We start from the raw sequence: 26,420 nt of genomic DNA, 5'->3' as shown, positions 1-26,420 counted from the left end.
CCCTTTACATGGGTGTTTATCCCTGTGCTTGTCGCCTTTTGCCCTTAAAGCCGCCACTATACCACTTGGAATTTATGTCTGGCAGCTGCTCACAAACAGGATATTATTAGAATCCAGTCTGTGTTTTTGACTTTCTGAACTTCAAGCGTTAACAAACAAGTTGTAGCAGTGGATTTATTGCTTTACTTTCCCACCTCCCTTTCTTACAAAACAACAGTGTAAGGGTTAAAGTAGCAGCCAAAGTCCTGTACAAATGACTGACGTAATAATGAGATTTGCACACCAGCCTTCAGTGCCTGTTAAATTCAAAGCAGGTTTTGGTGGGTTTTGTCTTGTGTTGTTTTGTTTTTGTTTTGGGTTTTTTTTTTTTTTTGTTTATTTGTTTTGTTTTTGTTCTCCTTTTTATGTTTGTTTTTTCTTTTTCTTTTCTTTTTTTTTTTTTTTTGTGGGGGAGGGAGGGTGGGAGGGAAAGGGTTCTGTTGAGGAGAAGAAATAAGGAACTGGGAAGAAAAGGAGGGGAAGTTAAACTTCCTTCTCTGTCTTCCATCAGAAAAGCAAACATGGCATCTTCCATGAGGAGCTTGTTTTCTGACCACAACAGATACGTTGAATCTTTTCGGAGGTTTCTCAACAGTTCCACGGAACACCAGTGCATGCAGGAATTCATGGACAAGAAGCTGCCAGGAATAATAGCAAGGTAACAAAAAAGGACGTTTTTGTCAAAAAGACAAGCCTCCGGCTCCTGGTGTGCAATGATAGATGGGTCGAGCCCAGCCCTGCAGGCTGGGCGCGGGGATAAGAAGGAGCTACTGATAGCAGCTTCCACCCAGCCCTCCTCGCCCCCACCCCCACCCCTGCGCCCCTTCTCCTGCAGTGCTTTAGTTAGATGCTCGCTTTCTCTGTTCAAAGGCTCCGATTTGTGCAGGATTTCCAGCTGCGCGGAGATAAGCGTTAACTATTTGAAGGCATACATCCATGTTCCTTTGGGAAAAGATGCAAATCTTTGAGCTCAGATTTTTCAGTCCTCCAGATTTCGCGTTTCAAAAACGTACCAAATCCAGAATTTAGTATTCTTTTGATTAGAATAAAATATAAATAGTTACCAAATACTGTTTACCCCTGTGGATTGAGGAAAGGGTGCTTCTGGGTTCTCCTAATATCCATTTAAATTCACTTCCTTATCCATTCTTACAGTTATCATTCTCAAAAAAAAAAACAAAAAAAAAAACCGCCTTTTCCTTTCAACTTAATATTAGCAATGTGGTTCTTAAAAAAAAAAAAAGCATTTTCCCATTATCAGTGAAACTCACTAGTTCCTATCCTTCTTGCAGACTTTTTTTTTTTTTTTTTTTTTTTTTTTGGGTGATTAATGTGTTCAATTTGTGCCAGAGCTGATAAGCATTATGAGAGTAAAAGATTCCACATGCTAAAGATAATCAAATCACCTATCTGGGGGTGGACTGCTGTAACTTACTCTGCTTCAGGAAATAATGATAGAAAACTGGAAGAAATGACTGACTGTGGATCCAATTTGCGAAAGCAAAGAAAACTGATACTTTATCTTTTGCTGGATTTCTCTATTGTAGGCCTGAAATTCTTTCACCAGGACAGTACCTCTGCCTGATGAAAGCAGGCATTGTTGGATGTGTGTGAAATTCCATTTCCCTTTACATTTTTCATGGTTCAGTTTTAAATTTTTTTAAATAGAGTGTTACATAATTTATTAAAAATTAGTAAGTATTAGAACAATGATGCCAAAATCAAAGCAACCTCAAATACAGGTAACTTCTTATCTAGGAACTAATAATTTACTTCTTTGGATCTTTTTGTTCATTTCAAAATTAAAGATTATAAGTTAATTTCTGAATTCTTTTGCAGTACTAAAGGTCTGTGTTCATGTCTGTAGCTTATCCAGACCCTTGGTTTTCTTTAGTCATCAGTGGTTCGAAGAGGCACCGTGAATGGATATAACATAATGAATGATGACCCCTATCTTCATGGTGTCCACAGTCTGTTTTGAAATACTGAATGTAGAATCTGTGAAAGACTGAAGAACTTTCAAAAGCATAACTAAATTAGCACTGCAGTGGTACAAAAACAAAAAACTGGTTCCTAGCCCTATTTACTCCCCTCTCAGAAGCAACCACTTTCAACATTTTGAAGTATTTTAGTTGTTTCTTATGAAATTTTCTTTCCTAATTCTAAATAACATGTTATTCTTCTTTTTCTTAATTTTACTGTATTAAAATAGCTAAATAAACACATACATTTCCTTCCCTATCATGTCAGTATATTTATGTCAAAATTTTGGGTTCAATAATTTGAATGTTTATATCATTTTGCCTGTGTACATATTATACATAATTGAATGATACATTATACTACAATCACATTTCCTTTCAGGTACTTTTTGTTTTTTTTTTCCTAGAGTTAACTATTGTTTTGATTTTAGTTTCTTTTCTTAGTTTTCAATATACCTGTCACTACTTGTACCCCAAGCAGAAGGATTAATCTTCCCTCAATATAATCCAACAAATCAAGTCATCATTAATTTTTCCCCATGGGAACATTTTTTCTGGAACTCTGTTCATCTTTTCCACTCTGGTGATTTGCTGGTGATCTGCCATACAATTATTGATAGAATTTATTTCACCTTCTAGAAATTCTCTTCTCCTCTCTGCAGTACTGAATATCCTGATTCTGGTTCTCATGTCATTCTTTTCTTGATTTCTTTAGACTTTTATCATCCTCGACCTTGTCCTGCCCTCCCCACCACTTCTTCTTATCCTTTAAGGCTTCCCCAGAAAGAGTGCATGAAAAGTAAACTTCTTTGAGATTTTGTTATGTTTAAAAGTAACTTCAATCTATGGTCATCTTTATTAGATAGCAATTGCTATCCTGAAATGTTATATCAGAAATTTAAAGGTATTTTTTCATTTTCTTTTAGCAACTAGAGTTTCTATTGAGAAATCCAATGTCCTACAAATTGTTCTTGTTTGGCTTGTGACCTTTTTGTTTTGTTTTGTTTTTGTTTTCCCTACTTAGTCGTTTTAAGGATGTTCTCTCTGGTATTCTAAAATTTTAAGATGAGTTGTAGTGTGGGACTTTTTCACACATTTTATTTTTAAGATTTTATTTGTCAGAGAGAGAGGACAGCAGGCGGAACAGTAGGCAGAGGGAGAAGCAGACTCCCCACTGAACAGGGAGTCCAAATCAGGATTCGATCCCAGGACCCTGGGGTCATGAGCTGAGCTGAAGGCAGAGGCTTAACCGACTGAGCCACCCAGGCATTCCTTTTTCACACATTTTTGTGGGTAGTCCCTGGGCCACTTCAATCAAGATTTTGATCTTTCATCTCAGGGAAATTTGGTATTATTTTATCATCCCTTCTCTCTGATTTTCTTTCTGGATATTATATTCATCAAACACCAGACCTTCTGAATTAATTCCCTAATTTTCTTCTTACATATCCAATTTTTACAATTTTATTTTATAGCCCTTTTATTAATTTTTTTACTATTATAGTTTTAATTTTCAAAAATGTTCTTTTTTATAGCCTGTTCATCTTTCACAGGTGTAATACCTTTTTTATCTATTATAAAATTTTCCTCTGTTCTCTGCATATTTCTTCTGAGTGCTCTTTTTCTGTTTCTTTTGGTCCCTCTCATGTTAGGGGAACTCCCTAGCTACCTGATGTGATTTGATTATCCATCCAATCAATAGTGAGACACTAAAAAAGTGTTCAGATCCTTTTTGTGTATGTAAGTGAAGTTTGAGTGGGTGACTCACTGTAGGAATTGGATGTGAATTCAGTTGTTTACTGAGAGATTCTCGGAGGTCAGTATTGTAAGTTTATTCACTAAGATGGTTTGTTTCCTTGGCGAAACAATCCCCATTTGGATGCAAAGTGTGCCGGCGGGGAGAGTTCCAGTATATTGCTGTAAATAATAAATTGTGTTGCTGTTGTTATATGTTATACATTTATTATTTTTTAAAAGATTCTACTTATTTATTTGATAGAAAGAGACTCAGTGAGAGAGGGAACACAAGCAGGGAGAATGGGAGAGGGAGAAGCAGGCTTCCTGCTGCACAGTGAGCCCAATGCCAGGCTCAGTCCCAGGACTGTGGAATCATGACCTGAGCCGAAGGCAGACACTTAATGACTGAGCCACCCAGGCACCCCTATATGTTATACAGTTAGATCCCTGGCTGGAAAATGGTAAGTTTTCAATAATTATTCATCATAATGTGTGAAATAGGTTCATCATAGTGTCTAATTCATAGAAAAATTGTGAAGATTCAAAGAGTGAAATCACTTAGTTATGGCTGGACAATTGCTTGACAATTGCTGGACAATTAGCAATAACAATTCCTATTACATGTTGAGTGCTTGTCATGTGCAGACACATTTCTAAGAGATTTACGTGAATTAAATCACTTAATCCCCACAGCTGTTCCTTAAACTAGATACTATTATTAAAATTCTATACAGTAGGTGTTATTATTATCCTATTTCATAGGTAGTAAAGATGCAGAGAAATTAAATAACTTGCTTAAGGTAATATATCAGTAGGCCATGGCTTCAACCTTGGTGCTGTGCTCCATGGCTTCACTATGCTATCTACAGATATAAAGCAGTTTTAAGAATTAACCAAGACCATAGATACGGATGGGTGTGTTAGGACTATGATCATGAGTGGGAAGATAATTAGAACTAAGGAAGGCAATTCATTCATAGGTGTCCTTGAATCTATCCTTTGTGAACTTGGCTTCAATCTGTTTTTGTTCTACTACTCTGTCCAGGCTCTCTCACATCAGGGGAAAAAAAGCAGCTGCAAAGCTAGAGTCCACATAAATACCACTCCCGGTTCCTGTTTTCCCTTTCCATTCTCACCCTTTCATTATAGTACAACAATCTCTAGATCTTATTTCTCTTTATTCAGCTCACTTTTAATCTCACTGCCATCTGACTTCTGCCCTCAACATTCTTTTTAAAACTATTATCAAAGAAACTCATATTGCCAAATTCAATGGAGATGATTCCTCTTTATTTTTTGGTAGTACACTCTGCTACTGTTAACACTACTAATGGCTTTCTCTTTCTCTGAGTCTATCCTCTCTGAGCTTTACTGTTTTCTTCTTTGTCCCCTTTGTGTGTTCCCCATAAACCAGTGACTTTTAAAAGTTGGCATTACATCATTATCCTACTACTTGTCTAATCTTTGCAGTATACTTGGGTGGTAGAATCCAGTCTCCTAGTTAGACCATAACTTTATGATGCTAACTCTCTAGAATACATCATTGACCCGATCTGTCTCCCACTCAACTTAAATCTTGCATATTCAAATGTTTGTAGAATTCCGATTAAAAAGAAAAAACAAAATACAAAGCACACTGACAAAACACAAACTTGCCTTCAAACTATATTCTCCAGCTTCTTTTTTTTCACCATATGCAGTCACCCAAGCTGGAAATTCGTCAGTCATAATACCCTTTTCCCTTTTATTAGCATCAGTCAAAAGCAAGTCCTACCGCTACCTCCCAATAAATCAACCGATTCCATTTCCAGTACTAGAACCGTATACTGAGCTCTATTTTTTTCTTTAGTTTTAATCGAAGTATAGTTGATATTGTTTCAGGTACACAATGTACCACAGTAAGTATAATTACCATTTGTCACCATAAATTACTACAGTATTATTGACTATATTCCCATGCATTCCCATGCTTATTTGTTTTATAACTGGATGTTTGTATCCTTTAAACCCCATGCCTATTTCATCCAACACCTCACTCCCCACCCTCTGGCAACCACGTTTATTTTCTATATTTATGAGTCTGCTTCTGTTTCTTGTTGTTGTTATTGTTGTTGTTGTTGATGATGCCTCTTTGTTAGTTTTGTTTTTTAGATCTGATGTATATGTGAAATTATAAGGCATTTATCTTACTCCATCTTCTTTATTTCACTTAGACTACCCTCTAAGTCCATCTATGTTGTCACAAATGGCAAGATCTCATTTTTTAAATGGCTGAGTAATATTCCATTGTGTGTATATATATCACATATTTCTCCATTCATCCATTCATACTCAGGTTGTTTCCATATTTTGGCTTTTATAAATAATGGTTAAATAAACATAGGGGAGCGTATATCTTTATTTAGTGTTTTCCTTCTCTTTGGGTAAATACCCAGAAGTGGAATTGCTAAATTGTGTGGTATTTTTATTCTTAATTTCTTAGGAATCTGTTTTCCATACTGTTTCCATACTGTTTTCCATAGTGGCTGAACCATTTTACATTCTGACCAGCGGTGCACTGGCGTTCCCCTTTCTTCACATCCTCACTGACACTTGCTATTTTTTGTCTTTTTGATACTACCCATTCTGACTGTTGTGAAGGAATATCTCACTATGGTTTTCGTTTACACTGCCCTGACATTTAGTGATGTTAAGCATCTTTTCATGTGTCTGTTGGTCATCTGTATATCCTCTTGGGAAAAAATGTCTATTTAGGTCCTCTAAGATTTTTTTTTTTAAGATTATTTATTTATTTGACAGAGAGAGATCACAAGTAGGCAGAGAGGCAGGCAGAGAGAGAGAGAGGAGGAAGCAGGCTCCCTGCTGAGCAGAGAGCCCAATGCGAGACTCGATCCCAGGACCCTGAGATCATGACCTGAGCCGAAGGCAGCGGCTTAACCCACTGAGCCACCCAGGCGCCCCTCCTCTAAGATTTTTAATCGGACTTTCTTTCTTTCTGTCTTTCTTTCCTTCTTTCTTTCTTTCTGTTGAGTTGTAGGCATTCATTATATATTTTAGATGTTAACCCTTTATGGGATATGTCATTGGCAAATATCTACTCCCATTCACTAGGTTGCCTTTTGTTTTGTTGGTGGTTTCTTTGCCATGCAAAAGCCTTTTAGTTTGAAATACTCCCAACTGTTTATTTTTGCTTTTTGTTTCCCTTATCTGAGGAGACAGAGGAAATATCTTGTGAAGGCTTATGTCCAAGAGATTACTGCCTATGTTTTCTTTTAGGATTTTTATGGTTTCATGTCTTATATTCAGGTCTTTAATCCATTTTGAGTTTATTTTTCCTTATGGTATGAGAATATGATCCAGTTTCATTCTTTTGCATGTAGCTATCCAGTTTTCCCAGTAACATTTATTGAAGAGACTGACCTTCCTTGTTCTATTTTAAGATTTATTTGTTTGTTTTAGAGTGAGAGAGCATGGCAGAGAGAGAATCTTTCAAGTAGACTCTCTGCTGAGCATGGAGCCTGACATGGAACAAAATCTCATGACCCATGAGATTATGACTAAACCAGGAGTCAGATGCTTAATCAACTAAGCCACCCAGAAACCCTCTCATTGTATATTCTTGACTCGTTTGTCATAGGTTAATTGAGAATATAAGTATGCATTTATTTCTGGGCTTACTATTCCATTCCATTGATCTATGTGTCTGTTTTTGTGCTAGTAGCATATACTTTTGATTATTATCACTTTGTAATATAGTTTGAAATCTGGGATTGTGATACCTCTAGCTTTGTTGTTTTTTTCTCAAGATTTCTTTGGCTATTTGAGGTCTTTTGTGGTTCCTTACAAATTTAAGGATTATCTGTTCTAGTTCTGTGAAAAACACTATTGGTATTTTGAGCGAAATTGTATTAAATCTGTATATTGCTTTAGGTCATATGGACATTTTAACAATTTTAATTCTTCTAATCCATGAGCATGGTATATCTTTTCATTTATTTCTGTTCCTTTAATTTCTTTTATCAGTGTCTTATAGTTTTCAGAGGATAAATGCTTCACCTCCTTGTTTAAATTTATTCTGAGATATTTTATTCTTTTTTAATTCAATTGTAATTGGGATTGCCTTTTTATTTCTCTTTCTGCTAGTTTGTTACTAGTGTACAGAAATGGAAAAGATTTTTATTAATTTTGGATCATGCAACTTTACTGAATTGGTTTCATACCTCTAATAGTTTTTTAGTACATCTTTAGGTTTTTGTACATAAAATATCATATCTATAAAGAGTGACAGTTTAACTTTTTCCTTAATAACATGGATGCCTTTTCTTTTTCTGGTCTGCTTGCTGTGGCTAGGACTTCAGTACTATGTTGAACAAAAGTGGTAAGAGTGGACATCCTTATCTTGTTCCTGACCTTAGAGGAAAAGCTTTCAACTTTACACCAGAGTATAATGCTAGCTGTGGGTTTTTCCTGTATGGCCTTTGTTATGTTAAGGTATGTTTCCTTTAAGCTCACTCTGTTCAGAGTTTATAACATGAATAGGTGTTCAATTTTGTCAAATGCTTTTTTGCATCTAATGAGATGACCATATGATTTTTGTCCTTCCTTTTGTTAATGTGGTATATCACATTGATTGATTAACAGATATTGAATCATCCTTGTATCCCAGTATCAATCCTATTTGACTATGGTGAGTGATCCTTTTAATGTGTTGTTGAATTTGGTTTGCTAACATTTTGTTGAGAATTTATGCATCTATGTTGGATACTGGTCTGTAATTTCTTAAAAAATTAGTATTTTTATTTCATTTGGTATGAGGGCAATGCTGGACCCACAGAATGAATTGGGAAGCATTAATTCCTCTTCCAGTTTTTGGAATAGTTTGGGGAATAATAGGTATTAACTCTTCTTTAAATATTTGGTAGAATTCTCCTGTGAATCCATCTAGTCCTGGACTTTTGTTTGTTGGAAGTTTTTTGATTACTGATTCAGTTTTGTCAATAGTAATCTGCCTGTTAAGATTTTTCTATTTATTCTTGATTCAGTCTTAGAAGATTAGATTTTTCTAGGAATTTATCCATTTCTTCTATTTCTCAGTGTATAATTTGTTTGCATATAATTTTTCATAGTATTTCTTATAATCCTTTGTATTTCTGTAGTGTCAGTTGTAACTTCTCTTTCATTTATGATTTTATTTGAGTTCTCTCTCCACTTTTCTTAATGAATCTGACTGAAGGTTTATGAATTGTTTAACTTTTCAAAGAACCAGCTCTTGGTTTCACTGATCTTTCCAATTGTTTTTTAAGTCTTGATTTCATTTATTTCCTCTCTGATATTTATTGTTTCCTTCATTCTACTAACTTCAAGCTTCATTTATTCTTCTTCTAGTCCTTTAGGTGTATGATTTGATTGTTTGAGATTTTTCTTGTTTCTTAGGTAGACCTGTATCACTATCAACTTCCCTTTTAGAATTGCATTTGTTGCATCCCAAACATTTTGCACTGCTGTGTTTCCAGTTTTATTTTTCTCCAGGTATTTTTAAAAAATTTTCTCTTTGATTTTTTAGTTGACTCATTGGTTTTTTTAGTAGTGTGCTGCTTAGCCTCCATTTCCCCCCTTTTTTTCCTTATAATCGATTTCTAGTTTTATATTGTGATCTTTTCTGATGTTTGATGTAATTTCACTTCTCTTACGTTTATTGATATAAGTTTTGTAAGCTAATATGATCTGTCTTAGAGAATGTCTATGTGCACTTGAAAAATATCTGCCACTGTTTGCTTATTAATTTTCTGCCAGGATGATCTATCTATTGATGTAAGTGGGATGAAATTCCCCTACTCTTATTGTATTACTGTTACTTCTTTATGTCTGATAATATTTGATTTATATATGTAGGTGTCTCTCTGTTGGGTGAATAAATATTTACAATTGCTAATAATTGTTTTCGTAGCTCTTCTCTTTTGTTTTGCTCTTGCTGTATTGCCAGGTGATTTGATGACTTTCTTTAGTGTAAAGCTTGGATTCCTTTCTCTTTACTTTTTGTGTATCTACTATAGGTGTGTGTGTGTGTGTGTGTGTGTGTGTGGTTACTATGAAGTTCACATATAACATTTTATGTATATAACAGTCTATATTAAGTTTATGGTTGCTTAAATTCAAACACATTCTAAAATAAAAACATTTTTACTTCTGTTCTATGTTTTATGTATATAATATCATATTTTATAACTTTTTATTCTGTGTAATCCTTAACTAATTTTTGTAGATAGAATTTATTTCATTACTTTTATGTTTTATCCTTCATCCTAGCTTTATTTGATTTTTACCAGTGAATTTTTTTTCCTTCATAGTTTTCTTATTTCTAGTTATGGCTTTCTCTTTTTCACATAAAGAAGTCCCTTTAACATTTCTTGTGAGTCTGCTTTAGTGATGAACTGCTTTAATTTCTGTTTGTTTGGGAAACTATCTCTCCTTCAATTCTGGATGTTAATCTTACAGGTAGAATACTCCTGGTTGTAGGCTGCTTTTCTTTCAGCACATTGAATACATCTTGCAAGCCACTATCTTCTGACCTGGAAAACTTCTGGTGAAAAATCAGGTTATAGCATTGTGGGATTTCTTCTGTACATAAGTGCTTTCTTTTCTCTTGCTGCTTTTAAGATTTTCATCTTATCTTTAGTTTTTGGCATTTTAATTATTATGTATCTTGGTGTAGACCTCCTCTGATTCACCTTGTTTGGGGCTCTCTTGTTATTCCTGAAACTGCTTCCTCCCACAGGTTGGTGAAGTTTTCAGCAGTTATTTCTTTGAGTAAGTTTTCTGCCCCTTCTTTTCCTTCTGGCACCCCTAAAATGTTAGTACTCCTGATGTACAGAGGTCCCTTAACCTATGCTCATTTTTTGAAAATTTTTCTTTTTGCTGTTCAGCTTGGGTGCTTTCCATTATCCTGACTTCCAGATTGCTGCTCTGTTCTTCTGCATTCTCTAATGTGCTGTTGATTCCCTCTAGTATATTTTCCATTTCAGTTATTGTATTCTTTAGCTTTGATTGGTTCTTTTTTCCATTTTCTGTGTTTTCACTGAAGTCGTCATAGAGTTCATCCACTCCTCTTCCAAATCTGGTGAGCACCTTTATAAACATTACTCTCATTTCTTCATCAGGTACCTGCTTATCTGTTTTGTTTAGTTCTTTTTCTGATATTTTGTCTTGTTCTTTGTTTGGAGCATATTCCTGTGTCTTCTAGTTTTCTTTGATACTCTGTTTATTTCTGTGCATTAGTTGGTCAGCTATATCTCATGGTCTTGAAAGTAGTGGTCTTATGTAGAAGGCATTCTGTGGGTCCCAGTAATGCAGTGCCCCCATTCGCCAGAACCAGGTGCTCCAGGGGTGTCCCTTGTGTGGGCTTTCCATACCCTCCTATTGTGATCACATTGCAACTACTGTGAGCACAATGATGGCCAGAGATGGCCAATAGCTTGGATGGCTGTCACACCAAGCTATAGCTTCTGTGCATTTGCTGGTCAGTGGTGTAAGCTCCCAACACAGCTTTCAGAGAGGCTTGGCCACAATTACTGCAGGTTTGCTGGTGGGTGGGGCTGCCCCTTAGTATCCTCAGTGAAGAAACCACTTTTGTGGGGCACTGGTCCCAGGTAGGGTTGTCTTCTGGGTGTGGTGGTGTAGGACCTGCTTTGAAGGGCTACCTGCTGGGGCAGGTCTGCAGGGGTTTGCCAGGAAGAGCAAGCAGTAGATGGAGAGTAGCAACATTGGCTACTAACAACATCTAGCTAGTTAGACTGAAAAAGGGCAAGAAAAATGAGGCCTGCCAAAACTTCCATTCCTGGAGAAAGCTTCTACCCTCCAGCACAAACGTTGAGATTAGTCAATACATTTCTTCCTACACATCCAGGTACTTTTCAAACTTCTGTCTCTGTACTGGGTCTCTGATTGAGTGATATTGTGTGCTGACCTTTTAGGAGCAGAGTCTCCATTTTCTATGGCCTGGCTCTCCTGGAGTTAATTCCTGCTGATTTTTCAAAGCCAGATTTTCTGAAGGCTTGTCTTCCTGGTATAGTTCCTGTAACACGGGGTGCAGGTGGGGCTTCACCCCCTCACACCTTAGGAAGGATCTCCTTGCCTTTGATACCCCTCCAGCCTGTAGTTGCCATGCTGCGGGTTTGGTTCCTCCCATACCTCTACCCCTCCTACCCTTCTTGATATGGCTTCTTTGTCTTTAGCTGTGTAAAATCTCCTGCTAGTCTTCAGGTTGTTTTCGGGGTGAGTTGTATTATATGTCATTGTGGCCTCAGTGTGTCTGTGGGAGGAGATCAGTTTAGGATCCTCCTACTTTGCCATCTTTCCCTTTTCTTAATAATGGGTTGTATTATCTCACATTTTAACTTAAGAACAAAACAGAGTTTTATTCATTTTTATATCCCTAATGCTAAATATGGACACACAATAAATGTTTAAAAATATTTGTTCATTGAAAGGAAGTTCTCAAGAAAGAAGAAAGCATATGTACAGTATGAATCACCTTAGCCTTCCTTCTACTATAATGGTTGGCTTATTAGCTCACTAGACTCAAAGGCTCACTTTATCTGTTTTTTTTTTCTCCATACAATCTCTAAACAAATGGCATTTCCTGTCTCTGAAATGTTTATAGTGCTCTTTTCAAAAGTCTCACAGTTCAAAGTCATTAATGAGTAGAACATATTTCCTAAAGATTTCTAAGCACAGCAGTGTAACCACTGACCTGAGTGTGACCTTTCATGTTGACCTAGTTTTTGTTCATTATAATTTTAGTTTATTCTCTTCAACTAGATTCAATAATCAGATTTTACAAAGCACATAGCACATTTTTCTTAAATGACAATTTTTTTTTCAGGATTGGTGATAGAAAATCTGAAATTAAGATTCTAAGCATTGGCGGAGGTGCAGGTATGAATAACACATTTTTAAAATTTGTATTTCACCCCAACCATCGTCCTGTTTGATAGCAATATTTTTCGTTCTTTAAGATAACTATTTTTCTTTGCTTTTGGAGGAGATTGGCTTATTAAAACTCGCAAGAGTAGTATTACTTCAACTAAGATTAAAGGCCCCTATAAGGGGCACCTGGGTGGCTCAGTGGGTTAAAGCCTCTGCCTTTGGCTCAGGTCATGATCCCAGGATCCTGGGATCAAGACCCATGTCAGCCTCTCTGCTCACTAGGGGGCCTGATTCCTCCTCTCTCTCTGCCTGCCTCTCTGCCTACTTGTGATCTCTGTCAAATAAATGAATAAATAAAATCTTTTTTTTTTAAAAAAAAAAGGCCCTCATAATTTTATAACACTTGAAATTTAAGCCTTCATTAGTATAGAAATATGGATAAGATGTAGCGTTTAATATTTATTTTTTTAAGATTTTATTTATTTGACAGAGAGAGGGAATGAGAGAGAGAGAGTGCAAGCATGAGCAGGGGGAGCTATCGAGGGAGAAGCAGACTCCCCACTGAGCAGGGAGCCTGATATGGGACTCAATCCCAGGACCCTGGAATCATGGCCTGAGCCGAAGGCAGATGCTTACCTGACGGAGCCACCCACGTGCCCTGAAGTGGCTTTTTAATACTTTTTTATAAATGGAAAAACACATAGAGTAAATTTAAAGGTAACTTTTATCCAAAATCATTTAATTGTTCACGGTAAAGGAAAATTTCACAGGATATTCCTTACGCTTGTGCCACCTATGCGTGGTTCATGGACGGCTTGCTGGTTTGCAAACTGTTAATGGTCCAGGAGGAGACAAAGAAGCATGCACTAAAATGTAAATCAGTGCACAGCTCCCTTCATTGAGAAACTATCAATATAGGGGGAAAATATGTTTAATGACATAGTTAATTTATACTCTTATGGCCCCACTCTTTGAGTTACACTGGCCAAAACCTTTCCCTTCCTTGGATTCAGTTCCCAAACTTCCCCTCCAACACACTCCCAAATCCACTTTTACAAGCACTTCATGGCCTCACTACTCTTAGATCTGTGCTTGTATCTCCTAGGAGAAAATGGATGTCTGAAAAGGCAGATTGATGTGGGTGTAGTTTCTGACTCTGCCATTAGAGCTTCGGTTTACTCTTCAGTAAAATGGAAACAATGAATTCTACCCCATAGGGTTGTAGTGAGAACTATACAGATAAAGTTTATATCATGCTTAGCACATTGTTACCACTCCTGTTAGGTACAAGCTTGTCCCCTCTTCAAAAATAAAACAAAAAATTTCATTTGAAGACTTCCCCTCATAACTCTTGAGTAGTGTTTGTTTTATTTTTAAGTTGCTGGTCACCTGGAGATCTGAGTTAATATATTCATATGTAAAGTATAGTTATATATATTACTTATATATTTATACCTTTCTTTCTTCCTTTGTTTCTTTTATTATTTTTGCTTAAGTGATACTTTTGATTTTTATTATTTTGATTAAGTGATAGCTTAGTATTGGCTACCTCCTGGTAAGAAGTAGACACTATACTACAACATGTTATATAGTGTCAAGTGGTGATCTCTTGGGTTTCTCAAGTATAAATGCTCTAGTGACATGTGAGTAAGTTAAATTGTGACCCATGTGAACCCAAAGATAACTAAGAGTCCTCTAGAGGAATTAGAATCATTTGCTTTTAATGTAGTCATTTATTCATTTTTCATACAATATACTGTGTGATATGATGTAATGAGGGCTAACTATTTAAAATAATGTTTGTTTATTAGCATCTTCTACCAAGAAAATAGAAACCAGCAAGGACAAATAATGAAGGATACTGTCATGAACAGTATTTTAGAGATTGCTTAAGTGAAAATATCCTATCATTGCTTATTGATATTCTGAGTCCTAAGGATTATAAAAGTAAATTCATTTAATCAAGACAGTTTTTCCAGTGAGTTTTGCATATGAATTTCAGGCACCCAACAGGCAGTGAGACTATCATTTGATAGTGTCACTTGTGCTTGGACAAGAAGAGAAGCCCTACAAGGAAAAGTAATTAAAAACAATCTCTATCATGGCCAAGTTAATTGACCTTTTAATATAAAGTTAATTGAATTTCTAATGTAAATTTGTCCAGATGCTTATAAGCTATCTAGAGAAAGGAACATTTGGCCTGCACAGTGATTCCTTACACAGAGGTGTACATAGGAGCTAATATAGAGAACTTATCAAAACAAAGGAAGCAACACTTGGAATTTTTCTGACTGAGCCCTAACATTGTATTAATAATAGGCTCTGCCTTGGGGAGAGAATATGGGTGCCCTTTAAGGTTACTCTTCATAAGAAATTGATCAGAAATATAAGAAGAACTCCAAGGGAAATTCAAGCTATAGATACTTAACATTCTCTGCTTAAGCAAATCAGCTATATGAAATAAAAACTGTTTTATTTAAAATTCCTAGGTCTAGGTGTTCCTGGCATGAAAAAGCACTGCTTTATAGTGCGAGGACCCCATTTACTTAGTTCGAATGCTCACATACCAATTGGGACATGCTTATTTGATAACCTGTCATTGCCTAACTGCAAGCACTGGGCAGAAGAACAGTATATTACTATACAATGAGGAACTTCCTATCTTTTAGAGAAATGGTCTCTCCACATGTTCTACAATCTACAGGATACCTGAGAGTTTTGCATTATCCTTTGACATCAGTATCCTTTCAAGTCAGTCACTGAACTCCAATCCATGGCAAACAAGGCCACTGGCCCTGTCTAGTACTTGTGCTTAGCTCCCATATTGTATGGTACAAGATTCTACTTCCTTCTTAGCTTATAGACCTGTATGGTTTCACTGTGTAAATGTTCTCTTCCTGATTGCCTAGATACCTGCAGATTATCTTCTGCATAACTTTGGTGCAAATATTTTCTCTACATACATACTGGTACGACCACTTCTCCCCACTACAATAAAAAAAACAAGTAAAAGCAAAGAAACTAAAAACTTCTCTAAATGAAATTGCTGCTTTTATCACTTAATACTCATGCTCTTTGGCAGCCTATTTGGTTTTCTTTTCAGAAACATGGGCAGGGGAGTACTATGTACCCTTTTTGTCTCCTGCTTCTCTTCTGTAGAGGTTGGTGACATGCTTTAATGAAACACAAAGCAACTGGATTTGCTTTTATTCAAGGTCTTGAAGTACTCATACCTTGTTCATTTTAGCAATTGTTTTTAGATACTGAGAACAATTGCATTGTATTCTAAGTCTCATAGGATATGTTTTTTTGGTTCACTCTGAATATTGATGTTTGAGCCACTCAATGGGGTTTCATTATTATTTGATTTTTAATGAATATTGTCTTTATGGTGGATAGTACATGAAGAAAAAAAATATTCTTTTTGGTAAAGGAGAATGCTAGTAATTTACACTGCATACATTTATGCCTGGAAAAATGTTCCAGAAGGCTGTAATGGGCAATGTGTTCTCTTTGCTCTGGGCTCTGCTTAAAGGAAAACCTGCTGTACTATTCAGTCCTGATGTTCAAATGCCAGAAAGCTTTATAAGGATTAGATAAGATGATAACAAATAATTTCATTTTATCCAATCTTTTTACTTCTATTTTTATTAACCTTTTATGTACTGACTCAACTGTCATTATATATATATATATATATATATATATATAATGGTATATACATTTATAGATAATTTTTTAAGATTTATTTATTTTATAGAGAGAGAGCGGGGGAAGGATAGAGAAAGAGGGAGAGAGAGAATCCTCAAGCAGACTCCCTGCTAAGCACAGAGCCCCATGCAAAGCTCAGTCCTAGGACCCTGAGATCATGAACTGAGCTGAAATCAAGAGTCAGAAGCTTAACCAACTGAACCCCCAGGTGTCCCTGTAGATAATCTTTGATCAACTGAAGCAACTCACATATGAAATATAGGTAGTATGAAACCTCTCATGACATATTTTTGGTAATAATTCTGTTGACATAATGCTGAGAGCAATTAGGTGATTTTCTTGTTCTACAACAACACACAGACATCAGCATTCCTACTGAGGTTAAAAAATAGAAAAGAGTTTAGAAACCATCAACATCTCATTCTACAAATAAGAAGCCCGAGAATCACCAAAGCAGAACAAAAGGCAGGTCTCTTGACTTTAGTCCAGTTTAACAGATTTTATGAAACAAATATAAAAGTTAATTATTGACTTGGAAAACAAGATATTAGGTACTTAGTAATAACCAGCTATTTGAAAATCTAATCTTTTGGATATTAACTCTGTCTCTGTTCATAAGGACATGTTAAGGTGACACAGAAGTTTTATTTTCTAAGCTAGTTGGATAGAAGGGAAGGAAATGTAATTAGGACAGGAACAGAAAGAGCCAGTGTGTTAAGTTTAGAAGCAAGGAGGTGGTAGGAACCAAAGGTTAATGTTTTTCAGTCATCCAGAGTAAGCCAACCATTTATATCAGCAAACTGGGAATGACTGGAAAAATACAGAAAAGGGATTTTTTTTTTTAAGCCCGGTACTTGAGGGGGGGATTGAATGTGGTTGTTCCCGTCTTCAGATATTTCCTGTTGATCAAATTACAGAATATCTACCCACTAAAGAACCAATGGTTGTAAGAGAGAAAGATTTCTTGAGTCAATATTAAAATTTACTGAACAAACTTGTCCAGAATGAAAGTACACATCTTGAGATAAGGTGTTATCTGTGGTTCAAGGAGTAAGCATAGACTAGAAAATATTGCTCAGACATGCTGTGGAAAGGACTTAGGCACTGATATCTTGGATGCTGGGGGCATTAAAGGTGCTTTTGGTCCAAAAAATCTATGGTTTCATGAGTAACCTTCTAGAAAGTGGTAGACATTTCTCCAGAGTGGTATGGCTAACATCATGTTTGGCTATACTGAAGAAGTGGAGTTTAAATGGGACTTCTAGACATGCACGTAATTTTAATCTGTAATGCTTATAAGTTGAAATGAGTAAGTACTATTTTACTCAAGTGCAGCATACTAGTAGATATTCTATGATATGGAATCTATTGATTAACTAATTTACAGAATTTAGGACTGTCTGCTTTGGATAATCATAATTGGGGCCTCAGATATTTTGTTAAAGGCATTCATAACCATATTATTAAAACTACGTATAATTTTAACAAAATAGTTTACCACATTGTATTTAAAACTTTCAAGTGAAATGGAAGCATTATTAACAATAACTACATTACCAATTTGAGAGAAGCAAGCATATTGCTATAGCATTGGAACCATTGTCATTAAAACCAGAGTAAACAAGATTGTTTTGGGTAATTCAATAAGGCTTGAAACAAGAAAACAGGATAATGAGCAGAGTGAAGACAAAACTACCATTATTTGCAGATTAAATGACTGTATACTTAGAAAGGCAAATAAACTCAGTTGTACAGCCTTAGAATTCATAAGAATGCAGAAATGGCCTGATATAGGTAAAACAGATAAAAAGCAATGTGATAGATCCACATTCTTTTTCTGTTAACATGTGAGCTTTTTATTCACAGTTTTGAGTATCTACAATGTACTTGGAAGTCCATAGCATGTGGTTTGTTCAATTTTGCTGAAGGAAAAATTTGTATCTTGTCAGTTTTGTGACAGTTTGGGACAATCTCTTTAATTAGTGAATAGGCTTCCACTTGACATTTACTATTGAATAAAACTTTGTGATTTAATGTATATACTCATGCAACCCAGTGTAGGGGGTCTGTTGTTATCTTCATTTTGCAGATGGTGAACCTAATAAAGGGGCTTGAGGATTACAGAGATTAGGATCAATGCCCAGGGTCTTCTGTAGCTTTGTTTCTATCAACAACAACAAACTTATAGAAGTGATGAAAAAGTATTTGATTAGCTAATAATATTTAATATGAAAATAAGCAACCTATTTGAAGAAAAGTTCAAATTTTCACTGAGAACAACTCGACAAGATTTTAAAAAGCCATTATGTAATACTAATGAGATTACAGTGATATGGAAGCTTTCATGTATAAAAGGTAAAGGCATGAAATGAAATTTTCCTGAAGTAATGTATCAGAAAAAAGTTCTGGTATTCATCAAATACAGAAAGACCTGTTCATTCTGACCATAAAAATACTGACATACTTAATATATAGCCACCTCCTTGTTGTCCCACCACAGCCCCAGCTGCTGCTTCAGCCCCTCCTCACGGGGTCCTGGACATGTCTGCTCCCACCCCGTACCCCTGTCCTCTGCCCCCCATCTCCAAGAGCTCCAGCATTTAGACTGATCTTGCCCAGTGAGGAAATCTCTAAGAATGTGCTACAGTTCTTCAGCCTGCATCCTTTCTCAACATCTGGCACCCTTGTCCTTAAGCCTTGTCTTTTGTTTTGTTTTGTTTTATTTTTAAGACTACCAAAGCCCAAGAGGCTTATTCTAACCATGAGTTCTGGTTCTTGGAATTAATCTGAAAAAAAAAAAATCAAGATTTTTGCAGAAAAAGTCAGGGTTTGTTGTCAGGTTCTTCATAATAGAAAAAAATTAACTGTATACCAACTAACTATATATTAAGATATATTTACATATAAATATGTATTCATATATATTTCCACATACAAATGTGTAAGTTTATATACATTTATATTATAGTATCAAAGATAATTAAAACAATTATTCCATTTTAGAGAATATAGTATTGCCACCATAAATAACACATTTAAGTATATTTTGATATATTCATGATTTAACTCTCAAGTAAGAAAATCAAAATAGTTCATATACATAATGATCTTGCCTGGGTAGACTAAAGGAAATTATTTGAAAGTAAAAAAGGAAAAGCATAAGCAGGAAATAAGCTAAAATGTTAATTTTTGTTTTCTCTGGTGGTGAGCTATTTATTTGATATTTTACTTCATATCTTTTTCTCAAGTTTTCTGTGGTATACATTTTATAACCAGGAACAGGAAAAATAAACCCAATTAAAACTATAATCTTATAGTTGATGAGAGATGATGATAAAGAGTATACTCATTGACTTCTGACAGCAACTTTAGCTATGTGGCTGATACCCAAAGCACTGCTCCCACATATATGTTTTTGGGACAGTTTTCCTTTGGCCATTTATGACTCACTGGCAATAGCATTATACCTGTACAAATATTTTAAGAACCATGTTATCTGTGTTATAGCTTAGCAGAGGTTTTTTTTCAGAGGACAGAGATTCTTCCATGCCTGATCCAAGTACATGTTAGTCATTATTATGAGGGTGATGGTGGCCAAAAGGATAGTAATTGTCCACTGCCTCTTTTAGAGACATTTGGTAATAATGGTTTCCTGTTTTTTTATTCCATGAAGGTAGCAGTCCCTTAGACTCTATCCATACAAGGGTATAAATGACTAATAATTTTCCTCAACAAGAAAAATTTGTGTTTTAATGATTATTAATATTGCAGGCTCACATGAGTGCCTGTGAAGTTTATCTGAGAGACAGAGAGGTATGAGAGAGCACGCATGCATGCCAGTGTTGATTAAATCACACCATCTGTGTGATTATCTCGGACTACCTTTGCCAGTTCAAGTAGTTTAATCTTATAAGTCCTGTCTTTGGGCATGAGGAAGAAAAGTTAGGAGAATGTTAGAACTTCACTGAGGGTAAATCAGTGTAACTTTTAGACATTACAATATGGTATGGATAGACTTTACTTCTTTCTATGTATGTGTTGAAGTAGCTGTCAAGTATCTGTACATTTAGGATTTATAAATTAAAAGTTAAGGCAAAACTCATGTAAACTGTCTATCAAATATCACTACATTTCAGTGTTAGGCACCTTTTGGGACATTTTTTCTAAGTTGTACTTCATACAACATTTTGGTAGTATGGCTCTTCTTAGGCCTCCTGCAGTTGCAAAGTATTCAGGCAGTTTTGTTCCTGGGCTAATAGCCAGAAGACACACGAAAACAAATGGCAATGCCCTTTTGACTCAGAATTTATATTTATAATTCCCTTCCTGAGACCCTACAGCTATTTTAATATTCTATCTCATATTTCTATACTGACAGAATTGCCTCAATCCTGAGGCACCCAAGGAAAGAGAGAGAGAGAGAGAGAGAGAGAGATGAGGTGATCTTTCAAGAATCTTCTATCATTCTCACTGCAGCTCAGCATCAGATTGCTCTTGCTGTGGTTGCAAACCTATAGCTGAAATTGTTTTTCATCACTAAGCACAGAGTTATCTAGGCAATTTTTCTCCATACATTTTTTTTTTTGCTTAATATTCTAGTAGAGAGAACATAGAAGATTATAATCTTAATGCCACATGTAATAAAATAAAATTTTTTCTGCTATTAATCTAAAGAATACACATGCATTTCAATATGAGAAATGAAGCAAGAATAGAAGGAAATCGAATGGCAAGTGGTATCTCCAGTCTTTAATCCTCCATTTTCTTGACCCGAAGATTTTCTCATTTTGGGAAACTCTAGGGTTCTCAAGCTGGGATTTGTGTTTCATTTGATGGAAGACAAGAAGAACAATCTAGACAATACAAATACATGATGACTGCTCTTACAAGTTGTCATTCTATTATGTAGCTGCTCATTTAGAAGGGCAAAACTTCATTCCCTCATTCCTCATCTTAAACTTTCTCTTAAATGTCACTTTTTACATGAAGACTACTTGACCAGTCAGTCAAAATTCACAAACTCTCCTTCATGGCTTCCCCCTTGCTCCTTTTGCCTTGGTTTTCTCCATGAGACTTATCACTATTCATACCAGTTGAGTATTTTTGTCTGTATTATTCATTGCTATATCTCCAATGATTAGGACTTGGCATTTAGTAGGTGCTGAAAAATATTCATTGAATTAATGTAAAATAGCTTCAATTTATTGAGCAATTACTATATAATCATGAACTGAAGTACAAGATCTCCATATAGTGCCTCTGCCCTTTACAATAGCATAGACCACATTATCCCTAATTTACACATATGTACTTTAAATGGTAGAGATATTAATAAATTTATATAAGATAATTCTGGAAAATACTAAATTTGAGCTCAGTATTGTCTATCCATAACCTCTAAGTTTTCCTTTTCATATTTTTTTCTATATTTAATCAGCTGACCTTGGATTTTAAGCAAGAATGTAACACTCCTCTGCTATCTGATTAAATATATCACTCCAAGTTCAGGGAATGGAGAAAGGTTGTCTAGAAGATGAGATCCCCGCCCCCTTTCCTTGTTTTTTTTTTTTTTTTTAAATATTTTATTTATTTATTTGACAGATAGATCACAAGTAGGCAGAGAGGCAGGCAGAGAGAGGAAGCAGGCTCCCTGCTGAGCAGAGAACCCGATGCTGGGCTCGATCCCAGAACCCTGGGACCATGAACTGAGCCGAAAGCAGAGGCTTTAACCCACTGAGCCACCCAGGTGCCCCCCTTTCCTTGTTTTTGAACTTTTTCTAAGTTCCACTGTCAGGGATTTCAAATATATATATCCCTTTAAATACAGATATGATGCATTTAAAATATGGCTCATATGAAATTGAGATATCCCAACCACAGAAATATCTGACTATAAAGTTAAATAAAGATTCAACATAGCCCCAAAAGAGAAACAAAGTCATTTTGTACTTGTGGCTGATTTGAGGAATGGGGTGGTACAAAGGAAGGAGATTTGTATGAAGGGGATTTTAAGAAATTAATTTTCATTTAACTTTCTAAATTAAGATCAGCATATTTTGTTTGACAGAAAATAACACAGGAAAAGGGAGAGAAGGGGGCAGAGAATTTATGCAAAGAAATAATAACTGAAAACATCCCTAATCTGGGAAAGGAAATATATTCAGATCCAAGAGCACAGAGAACTCTCACCAAAATCAACAACTGCAGATCCATACCAAGATATATTGTAATTAAATTGGTAAAATATAATGATAAGGAAAAAAATTTTAAAAGCAGCAAGACAAAAGAAGACAATAACATGCAAGGGAAAACCCACAGGGCTAGCAGGAGATTTTTCAAGCCAACTCTTTTCTTAACAAGCCAGAAGGGAGTACCATGATATAGTCACAGTGCTAATGGGAAATATCTGCAGCCAAGAATACTGTATCAAGCAAGGGTATTATTCAGAATACAAGGAGATATAAAGAGTTTCCCAGACAAACAAAAACTAAAGGAGTTCATGACCACTGAACCAGTCTTCACGAAATAGGAAAAGGGACTCTGAGCAAAAAGAGGAGACCAAAAGTGACAGTATAAAGGCAGGAAACACAAAAGCAGTAAGAATGAGTATTTCTGTTAAAAAATCAGTCAATTCACAAAGTAAAAGAATGCAAAATATGGCAATGTATACCTACGGCATGGGAAGGAGAAGAGTAAAGAATGAGTTCAAACCTAAATGACCATCAACTTAATAAAGATTGCTATATGCAGAAGAGGTTATAAGCAAACCTAGTGGTAACCATATATTAAAAACCACTGATAAATATGTAAAGCATAAAAAGAAATCCAAATATTTCACTGAAGAAAATCAGCACACCATGAAAGAGAGAAAGAGAACAAAGGATCAGAGGAAATATCAAAAACAACCATAAAACAAATAAAATGATAATAAATTCATACCTATCAATAATTATTTTGAATATAAATGGGCTAAATGCTCTAATCAAAAGATGTAGGGTGACAAAATGGATAAAAAAATAAGACCCATCTATATGGTGCCTCTGAGACTCATTTTAGACCTAAGGACACCTGAAGATTGAGAAGGAGGGGATTTATCATGCAAATGGGTGTCAAAAGAAAGCCAGAATATCAATGCTTATATCAGACAAATGACTTGAAAACAAAGACTCTAAGAAGTGACAAAGACAATATATAATAATAAAGGGAGCCATCCAACAAAAAGATGTAACAATTGTTAAATATTTATGCATGCAAAATATAGGAACACAATATACATAAAAGTTACTAACAAATACAAAGGAACTAATTGATAATACAGTGATAGTAGGGGACTTTAATAGTTACATCAATGGACACATTATCTAAACAGAAGATCAACCAGGAAACAATGGTTTTGAATGACATACTGGAACAGATGGATTTAATAGATATGTTCAGGACACGCCATCCTAAAACAGCAGAATATACATTCTTTTCTAGTGCACACAGAATATTCTCCAGAACAGATCATATATTAGGTTGCAATATAAGTCTCAAAAAAATTCAAGATGATCATAGTCATTCTGTGCATTTTTTTTTCCTGACCACAACACTATGTAACTAGAAGTCAACCTCAAGAAAAAATTTGGGAAGACCACAAATACATAGAGGTTAAATAACATACTACTAAACAATGAATCAGTCAGCCAGGAAATCAAAGAAGAAATTAAAAAGTACATGGAAACAAATTAAAATGAAAACATAACAGTCTAAAACATTTGGGATGCAGCAAAAGCAGTTCTTAGAAGGGTTTATTGCAATTCAGGCTGACCTCAAGAAGAAAGAAAAATTTCAAACAAAAACCGAACTTCATGCAAAAGGAGCAAGAAGAAGTACAACAATCAAAACCTAAAGCCAGCAGAAGGAAAGAAATAATAAAGATCAGAGCAGAAATAAATGATATAGAAACTAAAACCACAATAGGACAGATCAATGAAAGCAGGAGCTGTTTCTTTGAAAAAAAAATTCAATAAAATTGATCAACTCCTCACCATACTTAATGAAGAAAAAAGAGAAATGACTCAAATGAAGTCACAAATGAGAGATGCAAAATAACCAACACCCAGATATACAAACAATTATAAGAGAATAAATTGAAAAATTATATGGTAACATACTGGACGACCTACAAGAAATGGATAAATTCCTGGAAACATATAAACTACCTAAACCAAAAAAAGAAGAAACAGAAAATTTGAACAGATCAATAACCAGCAAAGGGATGGAATCAGTAATTAAAAAACTGCCAGCAGGGGCGCCTGGGTGACTCAGTGGGTTAAAAACCTCTGCTTTTGGCTCAGGTCATGATCTCAGGGTCCTGGAATCGAGCCCCGCATCAGGTTCTCTGCTCAGTAGGGAGCCTGCTTCCTCCTCTCTCTGCCTGCCTCTCTGCCTACTTGTGAACGCTCTCTGCCAAATAAATTAAAAACAAAAACAAAAACAAAAAACCCAAAAAACAAAAAAACTGCCAGCAAACAAAAGTCCAGGACCACATGGCCTCACAGGTGAACTCTACGAATCATTTTGAATTCTGGAATGCTGAAAAAAAAAATAATTAAATTTTTAAAAATGCTAATAATTATCTCCAAATAAAAAAAGAAGAATTAATATCTGTTCTTCTCAAACTATTCAAAAGGAGGAGGAGGATGAGGGGAGAAGGGGGAAGGGGGAGGAGGAGGAGGAAGGAAAACTTCCAAATTCATTCAATGAGCCCAGCATAACCCTGATACCAAAACCAGACAGACACCACTAAAAGGGAGAACTACAGGCCAAGATCTCTGAGGAACATAGATGCAAAAGTCCTCAACAAAATACTAGCAAACATAATCCAACAATACATTTTAAAAAATCATTCACCACGATCAAGCATGATTTATTCCTGGGAAGCAAGGGTGGTTTGGTATTTGCAAATCAGTCAATGTGATACATAATGTCAGTAAGAGAAAAGGTAAAACCATATGATTATTTCAATAGATACAGAAAAAGCATTTGACAAAGTATAACATCTATCCATGATAAAACCCTCCATAAAGTAGGTTTAGAGGGAACACACCTCAGCATAATAAAGGATATATATCTTCCTCAGTGGGGAAAAACTGAGAGCTTTGCCCTAAGGTCAGAAATAAGACAAGAATGTCCAACCTCACCACTTTTATTTAACATAGTACTGAAAGTCCTAGCCACAGCAATCAGACAACAAAGAGAAATAAAAGACATCCAAATCAGTAAAGAAGTAAAACTTTCACAATTTGTAAGTGACATGATACTCTCTATAGAAAACCCTGAAGACTCCACCAAAAAAACAAACAAACAAACAAAAAACCTTACTGGAATTATCAGTTTCATTTACCAGATGAAATCAGTAAAGTTGCAGGATACAAAATCCATGTACAAAATCTTTCGCATTCCTATACACTCGAAACAACAGAAAGAGAAATTAAGAAAAAAATCTCATTTACAATTACATCAAATATAATGAGATATCTAGGAAAAACTTAACCAAAGAGGTAAAATACTTATACTCTGAAAACTATAAAAAACTGATGAAAGAAAATTGAAGATCATACAAAGAAATAGAAAGACATTCCATGCTCATGGATTGGAAGAAGAAATTTTGTTAAAATACTCATAGTACCCAAAACAATCTACACATTTAATGCAATCCCTATCAAAATACCAACAGCATTTTTCAAACAACTAGAAAAAACAATTCTAAAATTTGGATGTAAAGACCCCAAAAAGCCAATGCAAGTTTGAAAAGGAGAGCAAAGCTGGAGGCAGTGATCTAAACAGTATGGTACTGGCACAAAAATAGATCAATGGAACAGAATAGAGAGTCCAGAAATAAACCTACACTTATATGGTCAATTAATCTACAGGAAATGAGGTGGGAATATACAATGGGGAAAAGGCAATCTCTTAAATAAATGATTCTGGGAAAACTGGATAGCTGCATACAAAAGATGACCCACCATATTACACCATACA

General features: G+C 35.4%; 1 protein-coding gene across 2 annotated transcripts in view; it reads left to right on the top strand.

The window, feature by feature from the left end:
• The window catches only part of HNMT (histamine N-methyltransferase), a 45,766-nt gene that overhangs the window by 461 nt on the left and 18,885 nt on the right, over positions 1 to 26,420 (top strand). Inside the window, exons 1-3 of one of the 2 annotated variants that reach the window (XM_044242558.1) lie at positions 67 to 320; positions 551 to 697; positions 12,640 to 12,692. In XM_044242558.1, the coding sequence (XP_044098493.1) occupies positions 561 to 697; positions 12,640 to 12,692 (190 nt within the window). In that variant the 5' untranslated portion in view covers positions 67 to 320; positions 551 to 560. Of the gene's footprint in view, positions 1 to 66; positions 321 to 550; positions 698 to 12,639; positions 12,693 to 26,420 lie in introns of those variants that run through there. The other variant, XM_044242559.1, reaches the window with a different exon arrangement.

This window comes from Neovison vison, chromosome 3 (assembly GCF_020171115.1).
Source record: "Neovison vison isolate M4711 chromosome 3, ASM_NN_V1, whole genome shotgun sequence".
Taxonomy (NCBI): domain Eukaryota; kingdom Metazoa; phylum Chordata; class Mammalia; order Carnivora; family Mustelidae; genus Neogale; species Neogale vison.
Note: the sequence above shows the minus strand (reverse complement) of the source record. Positions and strands in the feature narration are given on the sequence as shown.